The 24,549-nt window shown below is 46.7% G+C and overlaps 4 protein-coding genes across 4 annotated transcripts; 3 read left to right on the top strand and 1 right to left on the bottom strand.

Annotated features, from left to right (window-relative positions):
* Positions 1 to 12,713: 12,713 nt before the first annotated feature.
* Positions 12,714 to 13,886, bottom strand: LOC117343274 (formin-2-like). Its single transcript, XM_033905618.1, has one exon. It carries the CDS (start codon positions 13,884 to 13,886, stop codon positions 12,714 to 12,716), a length of 1,173 nt encoding a protein of 390 aa, XP_033761509.1.
* A 1,601-nt stretch (positions 13,887 to 15,487) lies between these two features.
* LOC117343275 (protein RNA-directed DNA methylation 3-like) lies at positions 15,488 to 16,819 on the top strand. Its single transcript, XM_033905620.1, has one exon. It carries the CDS (start codon positions 15,488 to 15,490, stop codon positions 16,817 to 16,819), a length of 1,332 nt encoding a protein of 443 aa, XP_033761511.1.
* Positions 16,820 to 17,536: 717 nt separating this feature from the next.
* On the top strand, positions 17,537 to 18,280 carry LOC117343276 (protein argonaute 2-like). Its single transcript, XM_033905621.1, has one exon. It carries the CDS (start codon positions 17,537 to 17,539, stop codon positions 18,278 to 18,280), a length of 744 nt encoding a protein of 247 aa, XP_033761512.1.
* A 222-nt stretch (positions 18,281 to 18,502) lies between these two features.
* On the top strand, positions 18,503 to 24,014 carry LOC117343598. The gene is made up of 2 exons (XM_033906029.1): positions 18,503 to 18,599; positions 21,429 to 24,014. The coding sequence occupies exon 2, from the start codon at positions 21,902 to 21,904 to the stop codon at positions 23,030 to 23,032; it is 1,131 nt and encodes a 376-aa protein (XP_033761920.1). The 5' UTR covers positions 18,503 to 18,599; positions 21,429 to 21,901; the 3' UTR covers positions 23,033 to 24,014.
* Positions 24,015 to 24,549: the final 535 nt, after the last annotated feature.

A 24,549-nucleotide genomic window follows, 5' to 3' on the forward strand; every position in this document is an offset into this window, starting at 1 on the left:
ATGTTAGTGATCAAATGGGTAATTTTGTCAAAATTAGTATAGGTTGGTCAATGTTTGTATATATCTGATCAAAGATGTTAATAATTTATTTGAATTAAAAATTGACAGGCCTATATATATATAGTTAATATTTCAAGCTTCTATTCTGAACCTATAATATACAAGATGGTAATGTACATGATAAGTTGCAAGAACGTGTGCTGGATCCTTTTCCTGAGTAAACATCCCTGTACGTAAAACTAGTCAATGTCCGCTCTGATATTAAACTCTTTTCTCAGTAAACATCCCTGTACGTAAAACTAGTCAATGTCCGCTCTGATATTAAACTTTCCTGAGGATACGTCGTTGTACAACAGTTTACGTTGATACCAGGAAGTGTCCCATTAAATTATCATTGTTTACTCCAATAACACTTTAAGCGTTTTGCATCAGAACGGAACCTAACATATCACGCCCCTTTTCTTTCCACACCTATTTCCCTCCACGACCAAAGGTCAAAATCAATTGTTTGCATAGGATATGAAAGATGCTTGAATTATTTTCGAAGAAAAATTTCAACATGATTTTTCTTTTTATATTTTGAAAACTAATTCAAGTTGTAAAACCACAAAGACTCTGTATATAATCTGCTTGAAGCTCAAGACTTGTTCAAAAACCAGCTGGTGTCCGCCATTGTTAATATACAGATTCCTGTAAATAGTATTATTACGTGCGATACACACGACATCAGTAGCCAGTAGCTAGTAGCTAGTATATACAAACAATGATTGACGTCTGTGTAACCATAACAACATTCATTATAACGTTATGAAACACAAGATTATGATGTTTAAAATTCTGACATAACAAAATCAATACAAACTGAAATAATTGAAGAGAAATATTATATCCTCTTCATACTGTGACACAATGAGGTCCATTAAATGCCTTGCGATACGTTTACTCCAAATGTCATTCAAGTTAAGCTATATTGTAAAGGTGATACGCTCTTGTTAAACAACTTTTGAATGCTTCTGATAGAAAAGCTTTTAATAATATCATTTTTGACTCCGGTTCTATCACAAAGTCCAACATATTCTAGATACGTCTATTTCTGTCTATCCTCTTTCTTGTATATGGGTCAGTGAGAGGTATACGATTGAGTTTACCAGTAGTAGTTCTAATGAATCGAGAGGTAAAGCTGATCGATAATGTTTGTACCCTCCTTGGCAGAAAGGCATTTCGCAATCGCTCTATTGTAAGCGTTAAACGTTGCTTGCATTCGGGAACTATTGCACTTCTGGACTTTTGCCAGACAGAATTTTCTTCTCTAAACAAAAACAAGAAAAGTCACAGGGACTTAAATATGGTTAAAGGACGAGTTGTAACTTTCTCTTTTCTTTAAAAACGCATGTTTAATTGGGCCACTAGAATTTACAAACATGGAGTACAAAACTTTCCTCTCGCTCTTTACACGTTTGACAGTCTCTGGCCTTGAAATTTCGATATTCAATTACTTTTATTATATATGCACCCTTAAAACATATACCCCCATGTTTTGCTTATTAAAATTAACTTCGATATTAGAGTGTTTTCATCCATCGGACACAGAGTATTTTCATCCATCGGACACAGAGTGTTTTCATCCAATCGGACACCGACTGTTTTCATCCCATCGGACACAGAGTGTTTTCATCCCATCGGACACAGACTGTTTTCATCCCATCGGAAACAGAGTATTTTCATCCATCGGACACAGAGTGTTTTCATCCAATCGGACACAGACTGTTTTCATCCCATCGGAAACAGAGTGTTTTCATCCCATCGGACACAGACTGTTTTCATCCCATCGGAAACAGAGTGTTTTCATCCCATCGGACACAGAGTGTTTTCATCCATTGGACACAGAGTGTTTTCATCCCATCGGACACAGAGTGTTTTCATCCCATCGGACACCGACTGTTTTCATCCCATCGGACACAGAGTGTTTTTCATCCCATCGGACACAGAGTGTTTTTCATCCCATTGGACACAGAGTGTTTTCATCCATCGGACACAGAGTGTTTTTCATCCCATCGGACACAGAGTGTTTTTCATCCCATTGGACACAGAGTGTTTTCATCCATCGGACACAGAGTATTTTCATCCATCGGACACAGAGTGTTTTCATCCAATCGGACACCGACTGTTTTCATCCCATCGGACACAGAGTGTTTTCATCCCATCGGACACAGACTGTTTTCATCCCATCGGAAACAGAGTGTTTTCATCCCATCGGACACAGAGTGTTTTCATCCATTGGACACAGAGTGTTTTCATCCCATCGGACACAGAGTGTTTTTCATCCCATCGGACACCGACTGTTTTCATCCCATCGGACACAGAGTGTTTTTCATCCCATCGGACACAGAGTGTTTTTCATCCCATTGGACACAGAGTGTTTTCATCCCATCGGATACAGAGTATTTTCATCCCATCGGACACAGAGTGTTTTTATCCATTGGACACAGAGTGTTTTCATCCCATCGGACACAGAGTGTTTTCATCCCATCGGACACAGAGTGTTTTCATCCCATCGGACACAGAGTGTTTTCATCCCATCGGACACAGAATATTTTCATCCCATCGGACGCAGGCTGTTTTCATCCCATCGGACACAGAGTGTTTTCATCCATCGGACACAGAGTGTTTTCATCCCATCGGAAAAGGTCCTCCTAAATACAATACGCTATTTCGAGATTGATCCACCATGTGTACAAAAAACAGGCTCGCCAGTGACTCATGCGCACTGAACCACGCTATCGACAGTAGGGTGCCGAATGGGCAGATGGATGGAATACTATCACTTTGTAGGGATGTGTTAATTAGTCAATATGGAGATCATTTATGTTTAAGTGAATGTGTATATCGTGACGTTTTGTTTCTATCGAGTCTATAACCAACACAGCGATGGCGCCTGTGAACGTGTGTACACATATACAATGAATGTACAAATCTACACAGACAAGGACAAGATCGGGAGACAAATGTTGAATCAATGCATTCCAAAACCGCGTAAGTATTACGATGCATGTAGATGTCAGATTTTATTTCTAGAATTCTAGTTTATTCTTGAGATTAGAGTATGTAACACAGTGACACCATGTCCATGGTCTATAAATAACTGTTACTGGCAGAGTTAAGCTGTTCACGCGATATATGTGGCGAATGGTATAACACACGTGTAAGCGGGTTCTATACACACGGTGATGGGCAGTGTATAGTATATATGCAGCAATGGACAAAATCAATTTTCTCTTTGATGATCATCTATGTAAATAAAATGTCACAATACGGTGATGATGTAACACACACGTATGTAAGCTGTAACGTCAGAGAAGTGGGCCAACAACAATTAACTTACACTAGAAAGCAGTTATTACCTATACACGTTGTTGACATTCCTAAATATGGGTTGAAATGAAATGTCTTCATTTATCATATATAATGCGGGCTAATTTGTGGGAGACATTAATTAAACGTGCGACAATATGAAAACACAAGGCTCTGCTAGAATCTACTTTAACTGTTTATCAACGGAGCTTCGCGCCGGGAAGGTTTTGTATAATGGTATATAAGGTGGTTGTTAAAAGGCGGAAAGGGTTCCAGATGGGGGTTGTGTTGTGTTGTGTTTGGCGGTGTCTGCTACTGTAACTCGGCCTGGTATCAAAGTAGCTATGTAACAATTTTCATTCTGCCCTGGGAACGTTGCAAATGTCGTCTGCAAGCCCCGTCTGAATTCGCAAGTGCAGTGATAAAGAGTCGAGCACATATGGCTGTGTCATGTTGCAAGTAATTACACAAAACCCCCTAGGGCGACAGAAAGCTTTCTCATTTACATATCATCATTGTCAGCTTGCCACAGGGATGTGATGATTATTTATTATACACAGGGTTAAATTGCCGTGTGTCACAGATCGGTATTGGTGTACACGTTAGCATGTTAATGATCGGCATTCAATTCTAACGAAACGTTGCTTTTTTTCTTTGTTTCTTTTCTTTGTGTTAAATATCAGAGCATTTCGTTCATATAGCCGGAGGGCGTCTTTACCATCACTACACTATTGGTTTTATTACCCCAGAAAACGTGCAAAGTTTAATTTGGTTATCAGTCTATTACGTTGCAATGCATATATAGGACTGGTGAGCTGTTAGATATATTCATGAGATGCATAGTCAGATGAGGACCACACTCGTAATCACCCTTCTGTGTATTTTCTACACTATCTGAATATATCAAATACATACTAAGGCCGCTTGTGCCGATTCCCAATGTATAACCAATTAATTTTAGCTAGTGGACTTTTATACTATTATAAAGGCAGCCTGTCTATAAAGGGCCACTACATGTTTCTAAATTCATAAAACTATATAGATAAAAGTTTCTACTTGTGATATTTACCCAATCCTGGATTTCTTTTCAAAGATAATATTATCACAGTGATGTATCCATTTATACCAAAACGATGATATTTCGTTTGCCAATAAGTGTTGATGGATAAAGAAAAATATCCAAATGAAATTATGACATTTTACACATACATGTACATGTACATAGTGTACCATTGTCATATATGATGCATTGTGTAGGTATGGTAATTATAAGTAATGTTTCATATTAATATAATTTCATGTTGTTTATCTCAAATATGAGGAATAAAAAAGTTGATTATTGATTGACTGACTGACTGATTGATTGATGGATTGATATCCAACTCAATCATTGACCGGTCATGCATGCAGTTTGTGTCTCGCTGACGATATACCTTTATAACACTCTGAACCCCAGAACTCATATAGAGAGGCCCCAAATGACAACGAACGCGAAAGATTCGGCGAGATTTTAAGAAAATAACATGTATTAGGCCTTAGCTGTGACCGCTAGGATGGCAAACTTTTTTCGGCTGATTTTCAATGTGTACACCAAAAATTGGGGGTAAAAATGTCTAGGCAGCGCCAATGTCTACATAATTTCCCAAAAGCAAACATCAAATATCTTTAACGACCATTTTTGTTCCCAGGCTAACGTTGACGACTCTGATATTCAGCTTCCACACATACCTTTCGTAAATGACAAGCGTCTAGATGACATAAACATTTCTCCTAGAGACGTCAGTGACATCATTAACACTCTTGACTGTTCCAAAGCTGTTGGACCTGACCTTATTAATGCAAGGTTATTAAAAGAGGCGGTGAATATTATTAGTTCCCCATTGAGTAAAATATTCAATAAATCCTTAACTTCTTCTATTTTCCCTACACTCTGGAAACAGGCAAATGTAACACCAGTTCTTTTAGAACGGTGATAAATCATCTCCATCGAATTACAGACCTATATCCCTACTTTCTATAATTGGTAAAATTATGGAAAGATGTGTCTTCAAATACGTATACAACTTTCTTCTTGAAAATTATCTTCTATCACCACATCAGTCTGGCTTTAGAACTGGAGACTCGCCCCAAAACCAACTTCTCTCTATCATTCATGATATTACATCAGCGTTAGAAATAGGCAAAGATATATATACATGTATATATATATATTCGTATGGTCTTCTGCGATGTCAGCAAGGCCTTCGATAGAGTTTGACACCGTAGTTTAGTTTTAAAATTATCTAGTTTTGGCATCAGTGGAAATTTATTGAAATGGTTTAAACATTACCTATCACACCGTACCCAGATAACTGTTATAAGTGGTAAAAAGTCAAATTGGCGTAATATATCACCTGGTGTACCACAAGGGTCAATTTTAGGCCCTTTGATGTTCTTGATTTATATTAACGATATAGCAAGTGATATAGAGGCCATTATTAAACTATTCGCTGATGACATTTACACATTTGTTGACACTCCAGCAACAAGTGCAGATCTTATTAATAGAGACCTCATTAAAATTTATTCTTGGTCAAAAAGATGGCTAGTTGATTTTAATCCTCAAAAAACCGAAAGTGTAACAGTCAGTAGAAAAGGCACGCGTGTAGCTCATCCTCCGCTCTACATGAACAACATTCCTATTAATGAAGTTAGTCTCCACAAACATCTCGGGTGTGCACATATCTGACAACGGCACATGGAAAGACCATGTTCATTATGTAATTGACAAAGCATCCTCCAAGCTTAATCTCCTCAGGAAATTTAAATTTTCTCTTAACCGGCAATCACTTCAAACTCTGTATTTTTCCTTCATTCGTCCAGTTTTAGAATACGCCGACATTGTGTGGGATAATCTTACAGTAGCCCATACAAATATTTAAGAAAGCTTAAATCTAGAGGCTGCTAGAATTTTAACGGGAGGGACAAAGCTTACGAGTAGATCTATGTTATACAACGAAACGGGGTGGGGAAACTCTTGGAAAAAGACGTCAGACGCATAAACTTATACAGTATGGTTCCCCCTTTCTTACAAGACATCCTCCCAAATATTTGGTTTGTTTGGTTTGTTTTTGTTTAACGACCTATTAACAGCCAGGGTCATTTAAGGACGTGTCAGGTTTGGAGGTGGAGGAAAGCCGGAGTACCCGGAGAAAAACCACCGGCCTACGGTCAGTACCAGGCAACTGCCCCACTTAGGTTTCGAACTCGCAACCCAGAGGTGGAGGACTAGTGTTAACGTGTCGGGACACCTTAACCACTCGGCCACCGCGGCCCCTATCCTCCCAAATAGAAATTCCGATGTACATACTCATGCTACTAGAGACGGAGACAATTTTCGTCCTCTTCTTTGTCATACTTCTTTGTTTCAGAATTCTTTCATTCCCTCTGTCTTAAAATGTTGGAACTCTCTTCCGTCTGATGTAAAAACGAATTCGTCATTGCAAAAACTTAAGAAACACTTGCATGGACCTTCCACCAAAGTACCATTATATTTCTCCTCTGGAAGCAGACAAGGTCAGATCCTCCACGCGAGACTAAGAATGGAATGTAGCTCCCTAAATAGCCACCTTTACTCGAAAGGCTTAGTCGATAGTCCTCTCTGTTCATGCGGGCTATCGAATGAAACAAATTTCCACTATCTTTTACGATGCCCACTTTACGTAAATCTCCGCACGCCATACTTCAATAAGATCAATCAGTATCATTTAACTGAAAGGTTGTTACTATTTGGAGATGAAAACCTCTCGAAGAAAATAAGGAATTGTTTACATGTATCCAAAAGTTTATAATTGATACTAAACGCTTTTGATTTCTTACATAATATGTTCGTTACTTTCATCACTTTGGAAATTACTACCTCAGAGAAAATTATAATCATGAAAGATTTGATGTAGTTTGAAATTAAGCTGGCAAGCCCACTGCACTTTGACCTATCCCCTCCTCCCTGCACACCCTCCCCTTCTAGTTAAAGATATTAAGGTTTATATATGGTCACATCTTTTTTTCTTTTTTTCTTTTCTCTCTCTCTTTCTCAGATTTCGTTTATTGCTGTCCATCTCAATAATGTAAATTCCAATTGAAGGAAGTGGACTAGTATAAGCTTTCAAGCTTGTTTCCATATCCTGTTTCTGTTTGTTGTTGTTACAAAAATGTTGTCATATACTCTATCAAAAGAAACGAAATGAAGTTTACATCAAATTCGGATTTTATTTCTGTTTATGTCATAAACATCGGATTATGTACATGTCGCTTCAGAAAGAAAACCTGATATACAAGTCTCTGATGCTTGTAAATGGGGGTTTCCGATGGGTTTAACCAAATATTACATGTTAATGTTGAATTGCAAACACGAATAAACAGAACGCTGTGTGGACGTTACCTCTCTAAACAGAACGCTGTGTGGACGTTACCGCACTAAACAGAATACTGTGTGGACATTACCGCACTAAACAGAACGCTGTGAGGACGTTACCGCACTAAACAGAACGCTGTGTGGACGTTTCCGCTCTAAACAGAACGCTGCGTGGACGTTACCGCACTAAACAGAACGCTGTGAGGACGTTACCGCTCTAAGCAGAACTTTAATCTTGTCCGGAAATCTCTTTCACTTTCGTTACAATTTCTTTTAAACTTGTTCGGCTTTGCACTCAGATGTCGGGTTATTTTTATTGAGTTGGAGACTTTAGATTACTTGTTTTACTCAAGCTGTTAGGAAAATTAGACATTGACCTTGTAGTGAAAGGTGATATGTATATCATGCCAGCTAGCCACTCTTAGGTGATGCGAATCTTATTTTCATGCAAGACAATATACAACACTATATCTGTCATTCGACGGACGTATGTTGTTCTGCCTAGCGGTACTCATTGTTGATGTTATAGGCCGGTGCATCGCTATATGTTAAACCAATTTCACTATTTATAAGAAATCGTCGTTTAATGGATATGATTCTACAGTTATAGTCTTTTAAATAATTCGTTTAAATCGATGTCGTTCCGAGGTTTCTTTTCGTGGGGCCTATATTGAAACCAAAGGGTTACCACTTTGACAATTCGTTCTTCCATATCCCCATACTAACAGGTGAAAAATAAGATAAAGCGTTGAGTCGCTCAAAGCCTCTACGAGCAGGTGTTTGTTTGTGCTGTGTTGTTACGATGTAAGTGTCTGCTAAACAATCGATTTGCTATTCTGCCCTGCCACACAGACAATCTTCGACATGTAAGCGTGCATTACAGGAATAAAGTACTAAACTGGGGTATTCATGTCGAAAATCAATCAGTGATTACATCAGGCAAAATCACAAATCGATTTGAAGACTATAGAATATCTTCAAGGCGTAAGACAAAGAGGTCATACAACATACTTCGGATGAACATCTGGGCCAGGCTGACGAGATTCAACATCGATCTAGACAGATAAAACCGATTTCATTTAAAGTAATTTTATTGATTTTTTTAATTAATCCCGCTTTCACCGAAATGGGGATATTGTCCGTCCGTCTGCCTGCCTATCCTTCTGTCCGTCCGTCCTCAGGCTTCTCATTTGTGCAATAACTGCAACATATGCTTACGGATTTTCTTCAAAATGGGTAACAATGCCACTTTGCCTGACTTTATTCGATGGAGTTACTGCCCCTTCATTGACTAAAAACTTCGTTTTCTGACGTTTCCGGGAAACAACTGGGACACTTGTTCACATATTTTCTTGACATAGTTATTGTCCCTCGATTAACGAAATATTTTGTTTTATTCTGTTTCATCTTGTATATTGTGATAAATAGGGTTTCTATCACTCAGATCGAGTCGGTGTAGCTTTTATATTGTGATAAATAGGGTTCTATCACTCAGATCGAGTCGGTGTAGCTTGTACAAAGTGATAGATAGGGTTTCTATCACTCAGCTCGAGTCGATGTAGCTTTTATATTGTGATAAATAGGGTTTCTATCACTCAGATCGAGTCGATGTAGTTTGTACAAAGTGATAAATAGGGTTTCTATCACTCAGATCGAGTCGGTGTAGTTTGTACAAAGTGATAAATAGGGTTTCTATCACTCAGATCGAGTCGGTGTATCTTGTACAAAGTGATAGATAGGGTTTCTATCACTCAGATCGAGTCGATGTAGCTGTTCAAGGTCACAGGGATCGAATAGCTAAAAACTCCAACTTACAGAACACCCGTATATTCGACAGCAGTCAACAAGGATTGAGTAGTACTCTAAAGTTCCGCATACAAATCACGTGCCTTTTGTCGTAATTCCTAACTGGTCATGTGAGCGATTCAGATCCTCTGGCCTTCTTGTTACGTGCAAACAGTACAGCCCTTTATCAGGTTGACATCAGAATTAGTAATACCAGTATGATATATGATTGACGCATCTCTTTATGCTTACAAAGCGATACTGGACTTACCCTAATCCAATTGTTCTCCCGGTGACAGTGTACACAGCAATAAAAGGCACGAGGTCACAGAGTAAATACCAATCCATCAACATGCAGACGCCAGCATATTTATTTATTTATTTGACGAGGTTTACAATATATAACACTTTTTAAAAGAGGTGCATATCTCATTAAGGCAGCATACCCCCTTAAATTTGTTGTAAATATATTATCTCCGCAGAATATCAATTAAGGAATTAGAGACAAGCTATTTTTATGTTTGGCCTTTTTAAAAGAGGTGCACATCTCATTAAGGCAGTATACCCCCTTAAATTTGTTGTAAATATATTATCTTGGCAGAATATCAATTAAGGAATTAGAGACAAGCTATTTTTATGTTTGGCCTTTTTAAAAGAGGTGCATATTTCATTAAGGCAGTATGTCCCTTAAATTTGTTGTAAATAAGGAATTAGAGACAAGCTTTGTTTATGTTTGGCCTTTTTAAAAGAGGTGCACATTTCATTAAGGCAGTATACCCCCTTAAATTTGTTGTAAATAAGGAATTAGAGACTAGCTATGTTTATGTTTGGCCTTCGTTATGTTACCATTATACTTTATGCTGTTTGTGATGGCTTAATACTATTGATTTTGTCTTTGTTGTGTGAGATTACCAGGACTGTCATAACACCAATAGCAATATACATGTATACAATGATATACAGTGCTATGTATGGATGTCAGCGGGATTTTGATGTGACAAATGCATCCGCCATCACTGTTTTCAGGTTACTGCATGCATGACGTGAAGGTACATATCGTTTATGATTTGATCTGTCAGTTCAAACATCCACCAGTGGGGTTTTTTCTTATTTATCAAATAATGTACAGAATTTTTTTATTCGGAAAGGTGTTATTCAGTCGCGTCCTGGAAAGTGCATGGGAGGGAGAGGTCCCATGCTGGACAGTGGAGGTGGAGGAAGGCACCATGTGCTGGACAGTGGAGGGGGAGGGAGTGGTCCCATGCTGGGCAGTGGAGGGAGAGGGAGAGGTCCCATACTGGACAGTGGAGGGAGAGGGAGAGGTCCCATACTGGACAGTGGAGGGGGAGGGAGAGGTCCCATACTGGACAGTGGAGGGGGAGGGAGAGGTCCCATACTGGACAGTGGAGGGGGAGGGAGTGGTCCCATACTGGACAGTGGAGGGGGAGGGAGTGGTCCCATACTGGACAGTGGAGGGAGAGGGAGAGGCCCCATGCTGGACAGTGGAGGGGGAGGGAGAGGTCCCATACTGGACAGTGGAGGGGGAGGGAGAGGTCCCATACTGGACAGTGGAGGGGGAGGGAGAGGTCCCATACTGGACAGTGGAGGGGGAGGGAGTGGTCCCATACTGGACAGTGGAGGGGGAGGGAGTGGTCCCATACTGGACAGTGGAGGGAGAGGGAGAGGCCCCATGCTGGACAGTGGAGGGGGAGGGAGAGGTCCCATACTGGACAGTGGAGGGGGAGGGAGAGGTCCCATGCTGGACAGTGGAGTGAGAGGGAGTGGTCCCATACTGGACAGTGGAGGGGGAGGGAGAGGTCCCATACTGGACAGTGGAGGGGGAGGGAGTGGTCCCATACTGGACAGTGGAGGGGGAGGGAGAGGCCCCATGCTGGACAGTGGAGTGAGAGGGAGAGGTCCCATACTGGACAGTGGAGGGAGACGGAGAGGTCCCATACTGGACAGTGGAGGGAGAGGGAGAGGTCCCATGCTGGACAGTGGAGTGAGAGGGAGAGGTCCCATACTGGACAGTGGAGGGGGAGGGAGAGGTCCCATGCTGGACAGTGGAGGGGGAGGGAGAGGAAGGGACCACGTGCTGGACAGTGGAGGGAGAGGAAGGGACCACGTGCTGGACAGTGGAGGGGGAGGAAGGGGCCACGTGCTAGACAGTGGAGGGAGAGGGAGTGTCCCATGCTGGACAGTGGAGGGAGAGAGGGAGTGGTCCCATGCTGGACAGTGGAGGGAGAGGAAGGGACCACGTGCTTGACAGTGGAGGGGGAGGGAGCGGACACGTGCTAGACAGTGGCGGGAGAGGGAGTGTCCCATGCTGGACAGCGGAGGGGGAGGGAGTGGTCCCATACTGGACAGTGGAGGGAGAGGGAGTGGTCCCATGCTGGACAGTGGAGGGAGAGGAAGGGACCAAGTGCTGGACAGTGGAGGGAGAGGAAGGGACCACGTGCTGGACAGTGGAGGGGGAGGAAGGGGCCACGTGCTAGACAGTGGAGGGAGAGGGAGTGTCCCATGCTGGACAGTGGAGGGAGAGAGGGAGGGGTCCCATGCTGGACAGTGGAGGGAGAGGAAGGGACCACGTGCTTGACAGTGGAGGGGGGAGGGAGCGGACACGTGCTAGACAGTGGCGGGAGAGGGAGTGTCCCATGCTGGACAGCGGAGGGGGAGGGAGTGGTCCCATACTGGACAGTGGAGGGAGAGGGAGTGGTCCCATGCTGGACAGTGGAGGGAGAGGAAGGGACCAAGTGCTGGACAGTGGAGGGAGAGGAAGGGACCACGTGCTGGACAGTGGAGGGGGAGGAAGGGGCCACGTGCTAGACAGTGGAGGGAGAGGGAGTGTCCCATGCTGGACAGTGGAGGGAGAGAGGGAGTGGTCCCATGCTGGACAGTGGAGGGAGAGGAAGGGACCACGTGCTTGACAGTGGAGGGGGAGGGAGCGGACACGTGCTAGACAGTGGCGGGAGAGGGAGTGTCCCATGCTGGACAGTGGAGGGGGAGGGAGCGGACACGTGCTAGACAGTGGCGGGAGAGGGAGTGTCCCATGCTGGACAGTGGAGGGGGAGGGAGTGGTCCCATACTGGACAGTGGAGGGAGAGGGAGTGGTCCCATGCTGGACAGTGGAGGGAGAGGAAGGGACCAAGTGCTGGGCAGTGGAGGGGGAGGAAGGGGCCACGTGCTAGACAGTGGAGGGAGACGGAGGGTCCCATGCTGGACAGTGGAGGGGGAGGGAGTGGTCCCATACTGGACAGTGGAGGGAGAGGTCCCATGCTAGACAGTGGAGGGAGAGAAAGGGACCACGTGCTGGACAGTGGAGGGGGAGGAAGGGGCCACGTGCTGGACAGTGGAGGGAGAGGGAGAGGTCCCATGCTGGACAGTGGAGGGGGAGGGAGTGGTCCCATCCTGGACAGTGGAGGGAGAGGGAGAGGTCCCATGCTGGACAGTGGAGGGAGAGGAAGGGACCAAGTGCTGGGCAGTGGAGGGGGAGGAAGGGGCCACGTGCTAGACAGTGGAGGGAGACGGAGGGTCCCATGCTGGACAGTGGAGGGGGAGGGAGTGGTCCCATACTGGACAGTGGAGGGAGAGGTCCCATGCTGGACAGTGGAGGGAGAGAAAGGGACCACGTGCTGGACAGTGGAGGGGGAGGAAGGGGCCACGTGCTGGACAGTGGAGGGAGAGGGAGAGGTCCCATGCTGGATAGTGGAGGGGGAGGGAGTGGTCCCATACTGGACAGTGGAGGGAGAGGGAGAGGCCCCATGCTGGACAGTGGAGGGGGAGGGAGAGGTCCCATACTGGACAGTGGAGGGGGAGGGAGAGGTCCCATACTGGACAGTGGAGGGGGAGGGAGAGGTCCCATACTGGACAGTGGAGGGGGAGGGAGTGGTCCCATACTGGACAGTGGAGGGGGAGGGAGAGGCCCCATGCTGGACAGTGGAGGGGGAGGGAGAGGTCCCATACTGGACAGTGGAGGGGGAGGGAGAGGTCCCATGCTGGACAGTGGAGTGAGAGGGAGTGGTCCCATACTGGACAGTGGAGGGGGAGGGAGTGGTCCCATACTGGACAGTGGAGGGGGAGGGAGTGGTCCCATACTGGACAGTGGAGGGAGAGGGAGAGGTCCCATACTGGACAGTGGAGGGGGAGGGAGAGGCCCCATGCTGGACAGTGGAGTGAGAGGGAGAGGTCCCATACTGGACAGTGGAGGGAGACGGAGAGGACCCATACTGGACAGTGGAGGGAGAGGGAGAGGTCCCATGCTGGACAGTGGAGTGAGAGGGAGAGGTCCCATACTGGACAGTGGAGGGGGAGGGAGAGGTCCCATGCTGGACAGTGGAGGGGGAGGGAGAGGTCCCATGCTGGACAGTGGAGGGAGAGGAAGGGACCACGTGCTTGACAGTGGAGGGGGAGGGAGCGGCCACGTGCTAGACAGTGGCGGGAGAGGGAGTGTCCCATGCTGGACAGCGGAGGGGGAGGGAGTGGTCCCATACTGGACAGTGGAGGGAGAGGGAGTGGTCCCATGCTGGACAGTGGAGGGAGATGAAGGGGTCCCATGCTGGACAGTGGAGGGGGAGGAAGTGGTCCCATCCTGGACAGTGGAGGGAGAGGGAGAGGCCCCATGCTGGACAGTGGAGGGAGAGGAAGGGACCAAGTGCTGGGCAGTGGAGGGGGAGGAAGGGGCCACGTGCTAGACAGTGGAGGGAGACGGAGGGTCCCATGCTGGACAGTGGAGGGGGAGGGAGTGGTCCCATACTGGACAGTGGAGGAGAGGTCCCATGCTGGACAGTGGAGGGAGAGAAAGGGACCACGTGCTGGACAGTGGAGGGGGAGGGAGATGTCCTATGCTGGACAGTGGAGGGGGAGGGAGAGGTCCCACACTGGACAGTGGAGGGAGAGGAAGGGGCCACGTGCTTGACAGTGGAGGGGGAGGGAGAGGTCCCATACTGGACATTGGAGGGGGAGGAAGGGGCCACGTGCTGGACAGTGGAGGGAGAGGAAGTGGCCACGTGCTTGACAGTGGAGGGGGAGGGAGAGGTCCCATACTGGACATTGGAGGGGGAGGAAGGGGCCACGTGCTGGACAGTGGAGGGGGAAGGGGGCCACGTGCTTGACAGTGGAGGGGTAGGGAGAGGTCCCAAACTGGACAATGGAGGGGAGGAAGGGGCCACGTGCTTGACAGTGGAGGGAGAGGAAGGCGCCACGTGCTGGGCAGTGGAGGGGGAGGAAGGGACCACGTGCTGGGCAGTGGAGGGGGAAGAATGGGCCACGTGCTGGATAGTGGAGGGGGAGGAAGGGGCCACGTGCTGGACAGTGGAGGGGGAGGGAGAGGTCCCATGCTGGACAGTGGATGGAGAGGAAGGCGCCACGTGCTGGGCAGTGGAGGGGGAGGAACGGGCCACGTGCTAGACAGTGGAGGGAGAGGGAGAGGTCCCATGCTGGACAGTGGATGGAGAGGAAGGCGCCACGTGCTGGACAGTGGAGGGGGAAGAAGGGGCCACGTGCTGGATAGTGGAGGGGGAGGGAGGGGCCACGTGCTGGACAGTGGAGGGGGGGGGGGCCACGTGCTTGGACAGTGGAGGGGGGAGGGAGAGGTCCCGTGCTGGACAGTGGAGGGGAAGGAAGGGGCCACGTGCTGGACAGTGGAGGGGGAGGAAGGGGCCACGTGCTGGACAGTGGAGGGGGGGGGGGGGGGGACACGTGCTAGACAGTGGCGGGAGAGGGAGTGTCCCATGCTGGACAGTGGAGGGGGAGGGAGCGGACACGTGCTAGACAGTGGCGGGAGAGGGAGTGTCCCATGCTGGACAGTGGAGGGGGAGGGAGTGGTCCCATACTGGACAGTGGAGGGAGAGGGAGTGGTCCCATGCTGGACAGTGGAGGGAGAGGAAGGGACCAAGTGCTGGGCAGTGGAGGGGGAGGAAGGGGCCACGTGCTAGACAGTGGAGGGAGACGGAGGGTCCCATGCTGGACAGTGGAGGGGGAGGGAGTGGTCCCATACTGGACAGTGGAGGGAGAGGTCCCATGCTAGACAGTGGAGGGAGAGAAAGGGACCACGTGCTGGACAGTGGAGGGGGAGGAAGGGGCCACGTGCTGGACAGTGGAGGGAGAGGGAGAGGTCCCATGCTGGACAGTGGAGGGGGAGGGAGTGGTCCCATCCTGGACAGTGGAGGGAGAGGGAGAGGTCCCATGCTGGACAGTGGAGGGAGAGGAAGGGACCAAGTGCTGGGCAGTGGAGGGGGAGGAAGGGGCCACGTGCTAGACAGTGGAGGGAGACGGAGGGTCCCATGCTGGACAGTGGAGGGGGAGGGAGTGGTCCCATACTGGACAGTGGAGGGAGAGGTCCCATGCTGGACAGTGGAGGGAGAGGAAGGGACCACGTGCTGGACAGTGGAGGGGGAGGAAGGGGCCACGTGCTGGACAGTGGAGGGAGAGGGAGAGGTCCCATGCTGGACAGTGGAGGGGGAGGGAGTGGTCCCATACTGGACAGTGGAGGGAGAGGGAGAGGCCCCATGCTGGACAGTGGAGGGGGAGGGAGAGGTCCCATACTGGACAGTGGAGGGGGAGGGAGAGGTCCCATACTGGACAGTGGAGGGGGAGGGAGAGGTCCCATACTGGACAGTGGAGGGGGAGGGAGTGGTCCCATACTGGACAGTGGAGGGAGAGGGAGAGGCCCCATGCTGGACAGTGGAGGGGGAGGGAGAGGTCCCATACTGGACAGTGGAGGGGGAGGGAGAGGTCCCATGCTGGACAGTGGAGGGAGAGGGAGTGGTCCCATACTGGACAGTGGAGGGGGAGGGAGTGGTCCCATACTGGACAGTGGAGGGGGGAGGGAGTGGTCCCATACTGGACAGTGGAGGGAGAGGGAGAGGTCCCATACTGGACAGTGGAGGGGGAGGGAGAGGCCCCATGCTGGACAGTGGAGTGAGAGGGAGAGGTCCCATACTGGACAGTGGAGGGAGACGGAGAGGACCCATACTGGACAGTGGAGGGAGAGGGAGAGGTCCCATGCTGGACAGTGGAGTGAGAGGGAGAGGTCCCATACTGGACAGTGGAGGGGGAGGGAGAGGTCCCATGCTGGACAGTGGAGGGGGAGGGAGAGGTCCCATGCTGGACAGTGGAGGGAGAGGAAGGGACCACGTGCTTGACAGTGGAGGGGGAGGGAGCGGCCACGTGCTAGACAGTGGCGGGAGAGGGAGTGTCCCATGCTGGACAGCGGGAGGGGGAGGGAGTGGTCCCATACTGGACAGTGGAGGGAGAGGGAGTGGTCCCATGCTGGACAGTGGAGGGAGATGAAGGGGTCCCATGCTGGACAGTGGAGGGGGAGGAAGTGGTCCCATCCTGGACAGTGGAGGGAGAGGGAGAGGCCCCATGCTGGACAGTGGAGGGAGAGGAAGGGACCAAGTGCTGGGCAGTGGAGGGGGAGGAAGGGGCCACGTGCTAGACAGTGGAGGGAGACGGAGGGTCCCATGCTGGACAGTGGAGGGGGAGGGAGTGGTCCCATACTGGACAGTGGAGGGAGAGGTCCCATGCTGGACAGTGGAGGGAGAGAAAGGGACCACGTGCTGGACAGTGGAGGGGGAGGGAGATGTCCTATGCTGGACAGTGGAGGGGGAGGGAGAGGTCCCACACTGGACAGTGGAGGGAGAGGAAGGGGCCACGTGCTTGACAGTGGAGGGGGAGGGAGAGGTCCCATACTGGACATTGGAGGGGGAGGAAGGGGCCACGTGCTGGACAGTGGAGGGAGAGGAAGTGGCCACGTGCTTGACAGTGGAGGGGGAGGGAGAGGTCCCATACTGGACATTGGAGGGGGAGGAAGGGGCCACGTGCTGGACAGTGGAGGGGGAAGGGGGGCCACGTGCTTGACAGTGGAGGGGTAGGGAGAGGTCCCAAACTGGACAATGGAGGGGAGGAAGGGGCCACGTGCTTGACAGTGGAGGGAGAGGAAGGCGCCACGTGCTGGGCAGTGGAGGGGGAGGAAGGGACCACGTGCTGGGCAGTGGAGGGGGAAGAATGGGCCACGTGCTGGATAGTGGAGGGGGAGGAAGGGGCCACGTGCTGGACAGTGGAGGGGGAGGGAGAGGTCCCATGCTGGACAGTGGATGGAGAGGAAGGCGCCACGTGCTGGGCAGTGGAGGGGGAGGAACGGGCCACGTGCTAGACAGTGGAGGGAGAGGGAGAGGTCCCATGCTGGACAGTGGATGGAGAGGAAGGCGCCACGTGCTGGACAGTGGAGGGGGAAGAAGGGGCCACGTGCTGGATAGTGGAGGGGGAGGAAGGGGCCACGTGCTGGACAGTGGAGGGGGGAGGGGCCACGTGCTGGACAGTGGAGGGGGAGGGAGAGGTCCCGTGCTGGACAGTGGAGGGGAAGGAAGGGGCCACGTGCTGGACAGTGGAGGGGGAGGAAGGGGCCACGTGCTGGACAGTGGAGGGGGGGGGGGGGGAGAGGTCCCGTGTTGGACAGTGGAGGGAGAGGGAGAGGTCCCATGCTGGACAGTTGAGGGAAAGGAGGGGGCCACGTGCCTGACAGTGGAGGGGGAGGGAGAGGTCCCATACTGGACAATGGAGGGAGAGGAAGAGGCCACATGCTGGACAGTGGAGGGGGAGGAAGGGGCCACGTGCTGGACAGTGGAGGGAGAGGAAGGGGCCACATGCTGGACAGTGGAGGGGAAGGAGGGGCCACGTGCTGGACAATGGAGGGAGAGGGAGCGGCCACGTGCTGGACAGTGGAGGAGGAGGAAGGTGTCCCGTGCTTGACAGTGGAGGGGGTGGGGAGGGGACCTTACCTTTTGCCTTTTCAGTCCCTTTTCACACTAACAATATATCAACTTATATCGATTAAAGAGACAGACTCGAGATTCGGGCGTGATTAACTGTATCGCGCCAGTTTCATCATCGACACCGGACACTTTTACTACATGGTCCGGATAAATGCCCTCAGGAGTTCCGGTCTAAATATAAGGCATACCAAACAACAAATTACATAAAAGGAAGTAGGGGATATATAAACCTCCAGTTTATTTAGTCCGGGGTTGGTTTCGTGGGAATTTATAGGAATAAACTGAACGAAAATAAGGTAATGGAATGTTGTTATTCTGTAGGTTTTGTTAGGTCATCTGACCCGAAGGGTCAGGATGACCTATAGTCATCATGCTTCGTCCGTCGTCGTCCGCCGTCCGCCGTCCGCCGTGCGTAAACTTTTCACATTTCAAACTTCTTCTCAAGTTCCACCAGTGGTATTGAGCTGAAACTTGCCTGAAATGATCCTGAGATGGTCCTGACCAAGTGTTGTTATTTTTCGGGTCGGTCCGAAATCCAAGATGGCCGCCATAGCCGCCATTTTGAAAACACATTTTAAACTTCTTCTCATGTTCCACCAGTGCTATTGAGCTGAAACTTGCCAGAAATGAACCTGAGATGGTCCTGACCAAGTGTTGTTATTTTTCGGGTCGGTCCGAAATCCAAGATGGCCGCCATAGCCGCCATTTTGAAAACACATTTTAAACTTCTTCTCATGTTCCACCAGTGCTATTGAGCTGAAACTTGCCAGAAATGAACCTGAGATGGTCCTGACCAAGTGTTAATATTTTTTGGGTCGGTCCGAAATCCAAGATGGCCGCCATAGCCGCCATCTTGAAAAACACATTTTAAACTTCTTCTCAAGTTCGATCAGTGCTATTGAGCTGAAACTTGCCAGAAATGAACCTGAGATGGTCCTGACCAAGTGTTGTTATTTTTCGGGTCGGTCCGAAATCCAAGATGGCCGCCATAGCCGCCATTTTGAAAACACATTTTAAACTTCTTCTCATGTTCCACCAGTGCTATTGAGCTGAAACTTGCCAGAAATGAACCTGAGATGGTCCTGACCAAGTGTTAATATTTTTTGGGTCGGTCCGAAATCCAAGATGGCCGCCATAGCCGCCATCTTGAAAAACACATTTTAAACTTCTTCTCAAGTTCGATCAGTGCTATTGAGCTGAAACTTGCTTGAAATGATCCTGATATGGTCCTGACCAAGTGTTGTTATTTTTCGGGTCGGTCCGAAATACAAGATGGCCGCCATAGCCGCCATCTTCAAAAACACATTTTAAACTTCTTCTCACATTCCACCAGTGCTGTTGAGCTGAAACTTGCCTGAAATGATCCTGATATGATCCCGACCAAGTGTTGTTATTTTTCATGTCGATCAGAAATCCAAGATGGCCACCGTGGCCGCCATCTTGAAAAACACATTTTAAACTTCTTCTCAAGTTCCACCAGTGCTATTGAGCTGAAACTTGCCCTGAAATGATCCTGATATGATCCCGACTAAATGTTGTTATTTTTCGGGCCGATCGGAAATCCAAGATGGCAGCCATAGCCAACATCTTGAAAAACACATTTTAAACTTCTTCTCAAGTTCCACCTGTGCTATTGAGCTGAAACTTGCCTGAAATGATCCTGATATGATCCCGACCAAGTGTTGTTATTTTTCGGGTCGGTCCGAAATCCAAGATGGCCGCCATAGCCACCATCTTGAAAAACACATTTTAAACTTCTTCTCGAGTTCCACCAGTGCTATTGAGCTGAAACTTGCCTGACATGTTCCTGAGAGGATCCTGACCAAGTGTTGTTATTTTTTGATTGGTCTGAAATCCAAGATGGCCGCCATCTTGAAAAACACATTTTAAACTTTTTCTCCAGTTCCATTGGTGCCATTGAGCTGGAAATGGGTGAGGATGTTAAGGAAGGAGGGCCAACAAAGTGTTGTTATTTTTCGGCCTAGTAAAATCATTGACTTGGCAGCCATGGCGGCCATTTTGTTACATGATTGTGCAATCATGGTTTTCCTGAACAATGCCTATTTCAAACTTCTTCTCAAATTCCACCAGTGGGATTCAGCTCTACCTTACCAGAAATTATCCTTAGATGGTCCAGACCAAGTGTTGTTATTTATTGGGTCAGTCAGAAATCCAAGATGGCCACCATGGCAAACAGTGCCACTATATACTTGCTACAGAGAATACATACTACAATAATATAAGGGTTTTAATTTAGAGTCAGATGACCGGTTAGGCCCCTGGGCCTTTTGTTTGTCTTTACCAGGGGATACTCATCTTCATTTACTTGTCATATGATCATGGATTTTATCAATTTGATGTTTCTTGCATTACATACTTAAATCTCTTATTTTAACGTAATTGATATATTCAGTGATATATCAACTGTATTTAAATGCTATTTTACCTGAATTAATATCATTAAAACAATATTATTAAAACTTAGATGAGAGCATTTCGCCATGATCACTGATGCGGTAAGCGGTTGTTCCCACCTTCTGGGCCTCTTGACTCTCTATAATGTATAAAGTTGACAGCTCAGGTGAGGTATAGCTACAGGGCATTGTCCGACGTATACCGTGTGTTACGTCTAATTTACCTGGAGGGCAGTTTGTTTCCATAGTATTATAGTCCTTTTCCTAAAATGATTCTCAGCGCCAATGATCTTTAATTTTCCCTTCCGTAAAAAAAACCTAAAAGGTTCTAAACAAAAGTATTTATGTGTTAAGTCAAAGTAAAATTCAAGATGGCAACCATGGCATCCATCTAAAATATACAATTGTATTTTGAACTCATAATTCTGATACCATTCGCTTTATACTTTTAGAATTTTATGTGAATATTCAAGAGACTTTTCAGGGGAAAATCTTTGTTTCAAAGGTCCATCAAATAACCAGATGGACACTACAGTAATTTTTAGTTGAAATGCCATGGGGAGTACCTATAGGTTTTGTAAACATAAGTAAATACATATTTGGTGTTTGTGCTTTGTCAACTCAATGATGGTTGAGAGGCGGGCAGGATTTGGGGTAGTTAGAGGGGTGGTAAATTGTTAATCAGTAAATTTTATTTCTTGTTAATTGCAGGATAAAAAAAGAAGATTTGGTTCCGAAAAGCTGAAATCAACATGGAAAACTACACGTCACGTGATCATGCATCATTTTCTGGTTCATAACGACTTCCACAGACCTTGGTTTTTACACGACGTCAGTCGTGCTACAAGATGACACCATAGAGGCTGCAAATTTGGAAATCAACTGGTTTACCGATAATTGGATGACCGGTTTGACCAAGAACAAAATGAGGATTTTCATATGTTTGTGTATATCTACATACCATCATGGTTGAGTTTGGCGTCAAACGTATTTGCAAAACGACAAACATGATGTCAGCTGGTAATCACATTTCATGCTTTATGAAATTGATAATGACCGAGAGGTGTTTTAATGCCGTCGGTGAATAAATGCAGCACACAAATGATGACAATAATTTGATAAAAATCTGGACCAATATTCCTTAACATTTAGATCTCATAAATGTTTTGGAAATATTTTACGCAATGATCAATGCGGAAACAATGAAAACCTGTGGTAGATTCCATGGTTTTAAGTCCTTATATTCAAGTGTGCTTTCGGTGGTTCTGATATTCGTACTGGTTGGAAATCTTTATATTATACCTGAGACAGTGCGTGATATTTGTCAGTCCCAATTTAACTGTCGACCGAAAATCAAACCCAAATTCTCCGTCAACTGTTCAACCGGAAGTGACACACAACACCTGACCAGTTTGACCATGTTCACAACGTTTCCATTCGTGAAAAATAAATTCGATATCAATCGGAATACTTTACAAAATTGGAAACACATTTATAACTCACCGAAATTAATTCTATTCACAGGCGATCAAAAAGTAGCATCGGCAGGGATTAAATCTGATTGGTCAGTTCAAAACATAAAAACAGAACCCGTAACGGAAGTACCTGCTTTGCGAACGCTTTTTCTGGAATCTATAAAACGATCAAAAACGCAGTTATATTTGTATGCCAATGCAGATATATTGTTTGACAGGTATCTTATCGAAATTTTATCAAGTATCGCAGAATTTCTGAAATCAAGTGATTTACAAAGCGAACCAGTTTTAATAGTTGGTCAGCGAACGAACGTCAACCTCTCGTCAATAGACAGCCAGGGGCCAGACGCTTGGAAAAAAATTCTTCACCACTCGTATACAGTTTACACGAGGTTCCAGAAGAACGCGATAGATTATTTCATAACAAACGAGGTGTTCCCTTGGAAAGAAGTGCCCGAGTTGGTGATAGGCCGTGTTGGATATGATAACTGGATAATTGCATATGCTCGTTTTAGAGGTTTCGTGACGATTGATGCTTCGTCAGTCATCTCGGCCATACACCAGACGAGCAGTAATGGGAATTTCGAGGGGTTCCAAAACGGGAACTGGGATTTTAACAGAGAGCTGATCAAGAAAACATACCCCCCTTTCAACTACGGCATATGGGGACAGACTGATTGTTGTAGATATCGCGTGATGTATGACGACTGTAGTCGTGTTCAGGTGTTAAAACAGCAGGATTTGCCTGCATATTGTGATAAACTGAATTTTATCCCTTACGTTACACATTCGTTATTCGGAACTGATGTACATTACATGGGGTATAAACAGGGGTCATGATATTTCGGCCAAGGTTTATATGATTGCTAAATATCAGGTTTACAGCTACATTTGCAGTTGGTTATACCCGAACATATCGCAATTAAAGATGATACACCGCCGACATCCTATACACCGCCGACAGCCTGTACATCGCTTGCCACAAAATAATGCATAAAACGGCACCCACGGTGAAGAAATATATTGAATTAACAAAAACCAATGACGGCGACCTAAAACCATCGCCTGCTTACAATGTATCGAGGCTCAATGTGTTAGGGCGTGGTAATAATGTAAAAGAGAATGGTACTTTGAGAGCGTGGTGATAATGTTACCGAGTGTGGTACTTTTGATATACAACAGCACATTGTTTTCCATCGATCATTATTACACTTTGTCGGGGATGTAACATCTTTAAAGAAATGACGTTTTTAACACAAAATGTCCAATAATTCTATTTTTCTGACATATTTATTCATTGCGTTGATGAACACATCATTCGAAGAGATATATTTCAAAATACATTCGAAAATGATATATAAAGGCCAGTAACATTTTAGGACCTATCTGTATCGGTGTTTTACGATTTGTTTTTTTGCTATTTTATATTTACATGTGCCAATAACACTACTCTCATCACTGAAGAGAGGATGTTTCTGACTATCTCGCACCGAATCGCACAAACGTTTCGGTTACCGTACATTATTGTGCCTGTATGTTAATTAGACGAACATATCCGGTTATGTTGTTATAAGGTATTTTTTTGTCGATTGCATGGTAACTTAATTATTGAATTGTTTTGGCTAAATGGCATATTTTTACTGGTGAATTTTCAGTAATGTCTTCGAATGCGAAAATCTTCACACCACGAATATTCCAGGAGTGGAAAGTGAACACTATCTCCACACCACGAATATTCGAGGAGTGGAAAGTGGACACTATCTCCACACCACGAATATTTGAGGAGTGGAAAGTGAACACTATCTCCACACCACGAATATTCCAGGAGTGGAAAGTGAACACTATCTCCACACCACGAATATTTGAGGAGTGGAAAGTGAACACTATCTCCACACCACGAATATTCCAGGAATGGAAAGTGAACACTATCTCCACACCACGAATATTTGAGGAGTGGAAAGTGAACACTATCTCCACACCACGAATATTTGAGGAGTGGAAAGTGAACACTATCTCCACACCACGAATATTTGAGGAGTGGAAAGTGGACACTATCTCCACACCACGAATATTCCAGGAATGGAAAGTGAACACTATCTCCACACCACGAATATTTGAGGAATGGAAAGTGAACACTATCTCCACACCACGAATATTTGAGGGGTGGAAAGTGAACACTATCTCCACACCACGAATATTTGAGGAGTGGAAAGTGAACACTATCTCCACACCACGAATATTTGAGGAGTGGAAAGTGAACACTATCTCCACACCACGAATATTTGAGGAATGGAAAGTGAACACTATCTCCACACCACGAATATTTGAGGAGTGGAAAGTGAACACTATCTCCACAC

The sequence above is a fragment of the Pecten maximus genome, chromosome 15, assembly GCF_902652985.1.
Source record: "Pecten maximus chromosome 15, xPecMax1.1, whole genome shotgun sequence".
NCBI classification, from domain to species: domain Eukaryota; kingdom Metazoa; phylum Mollusca; class Bivalvia; order Pectinida; family Pectinidae; genus Pecten; species Pecten maximus.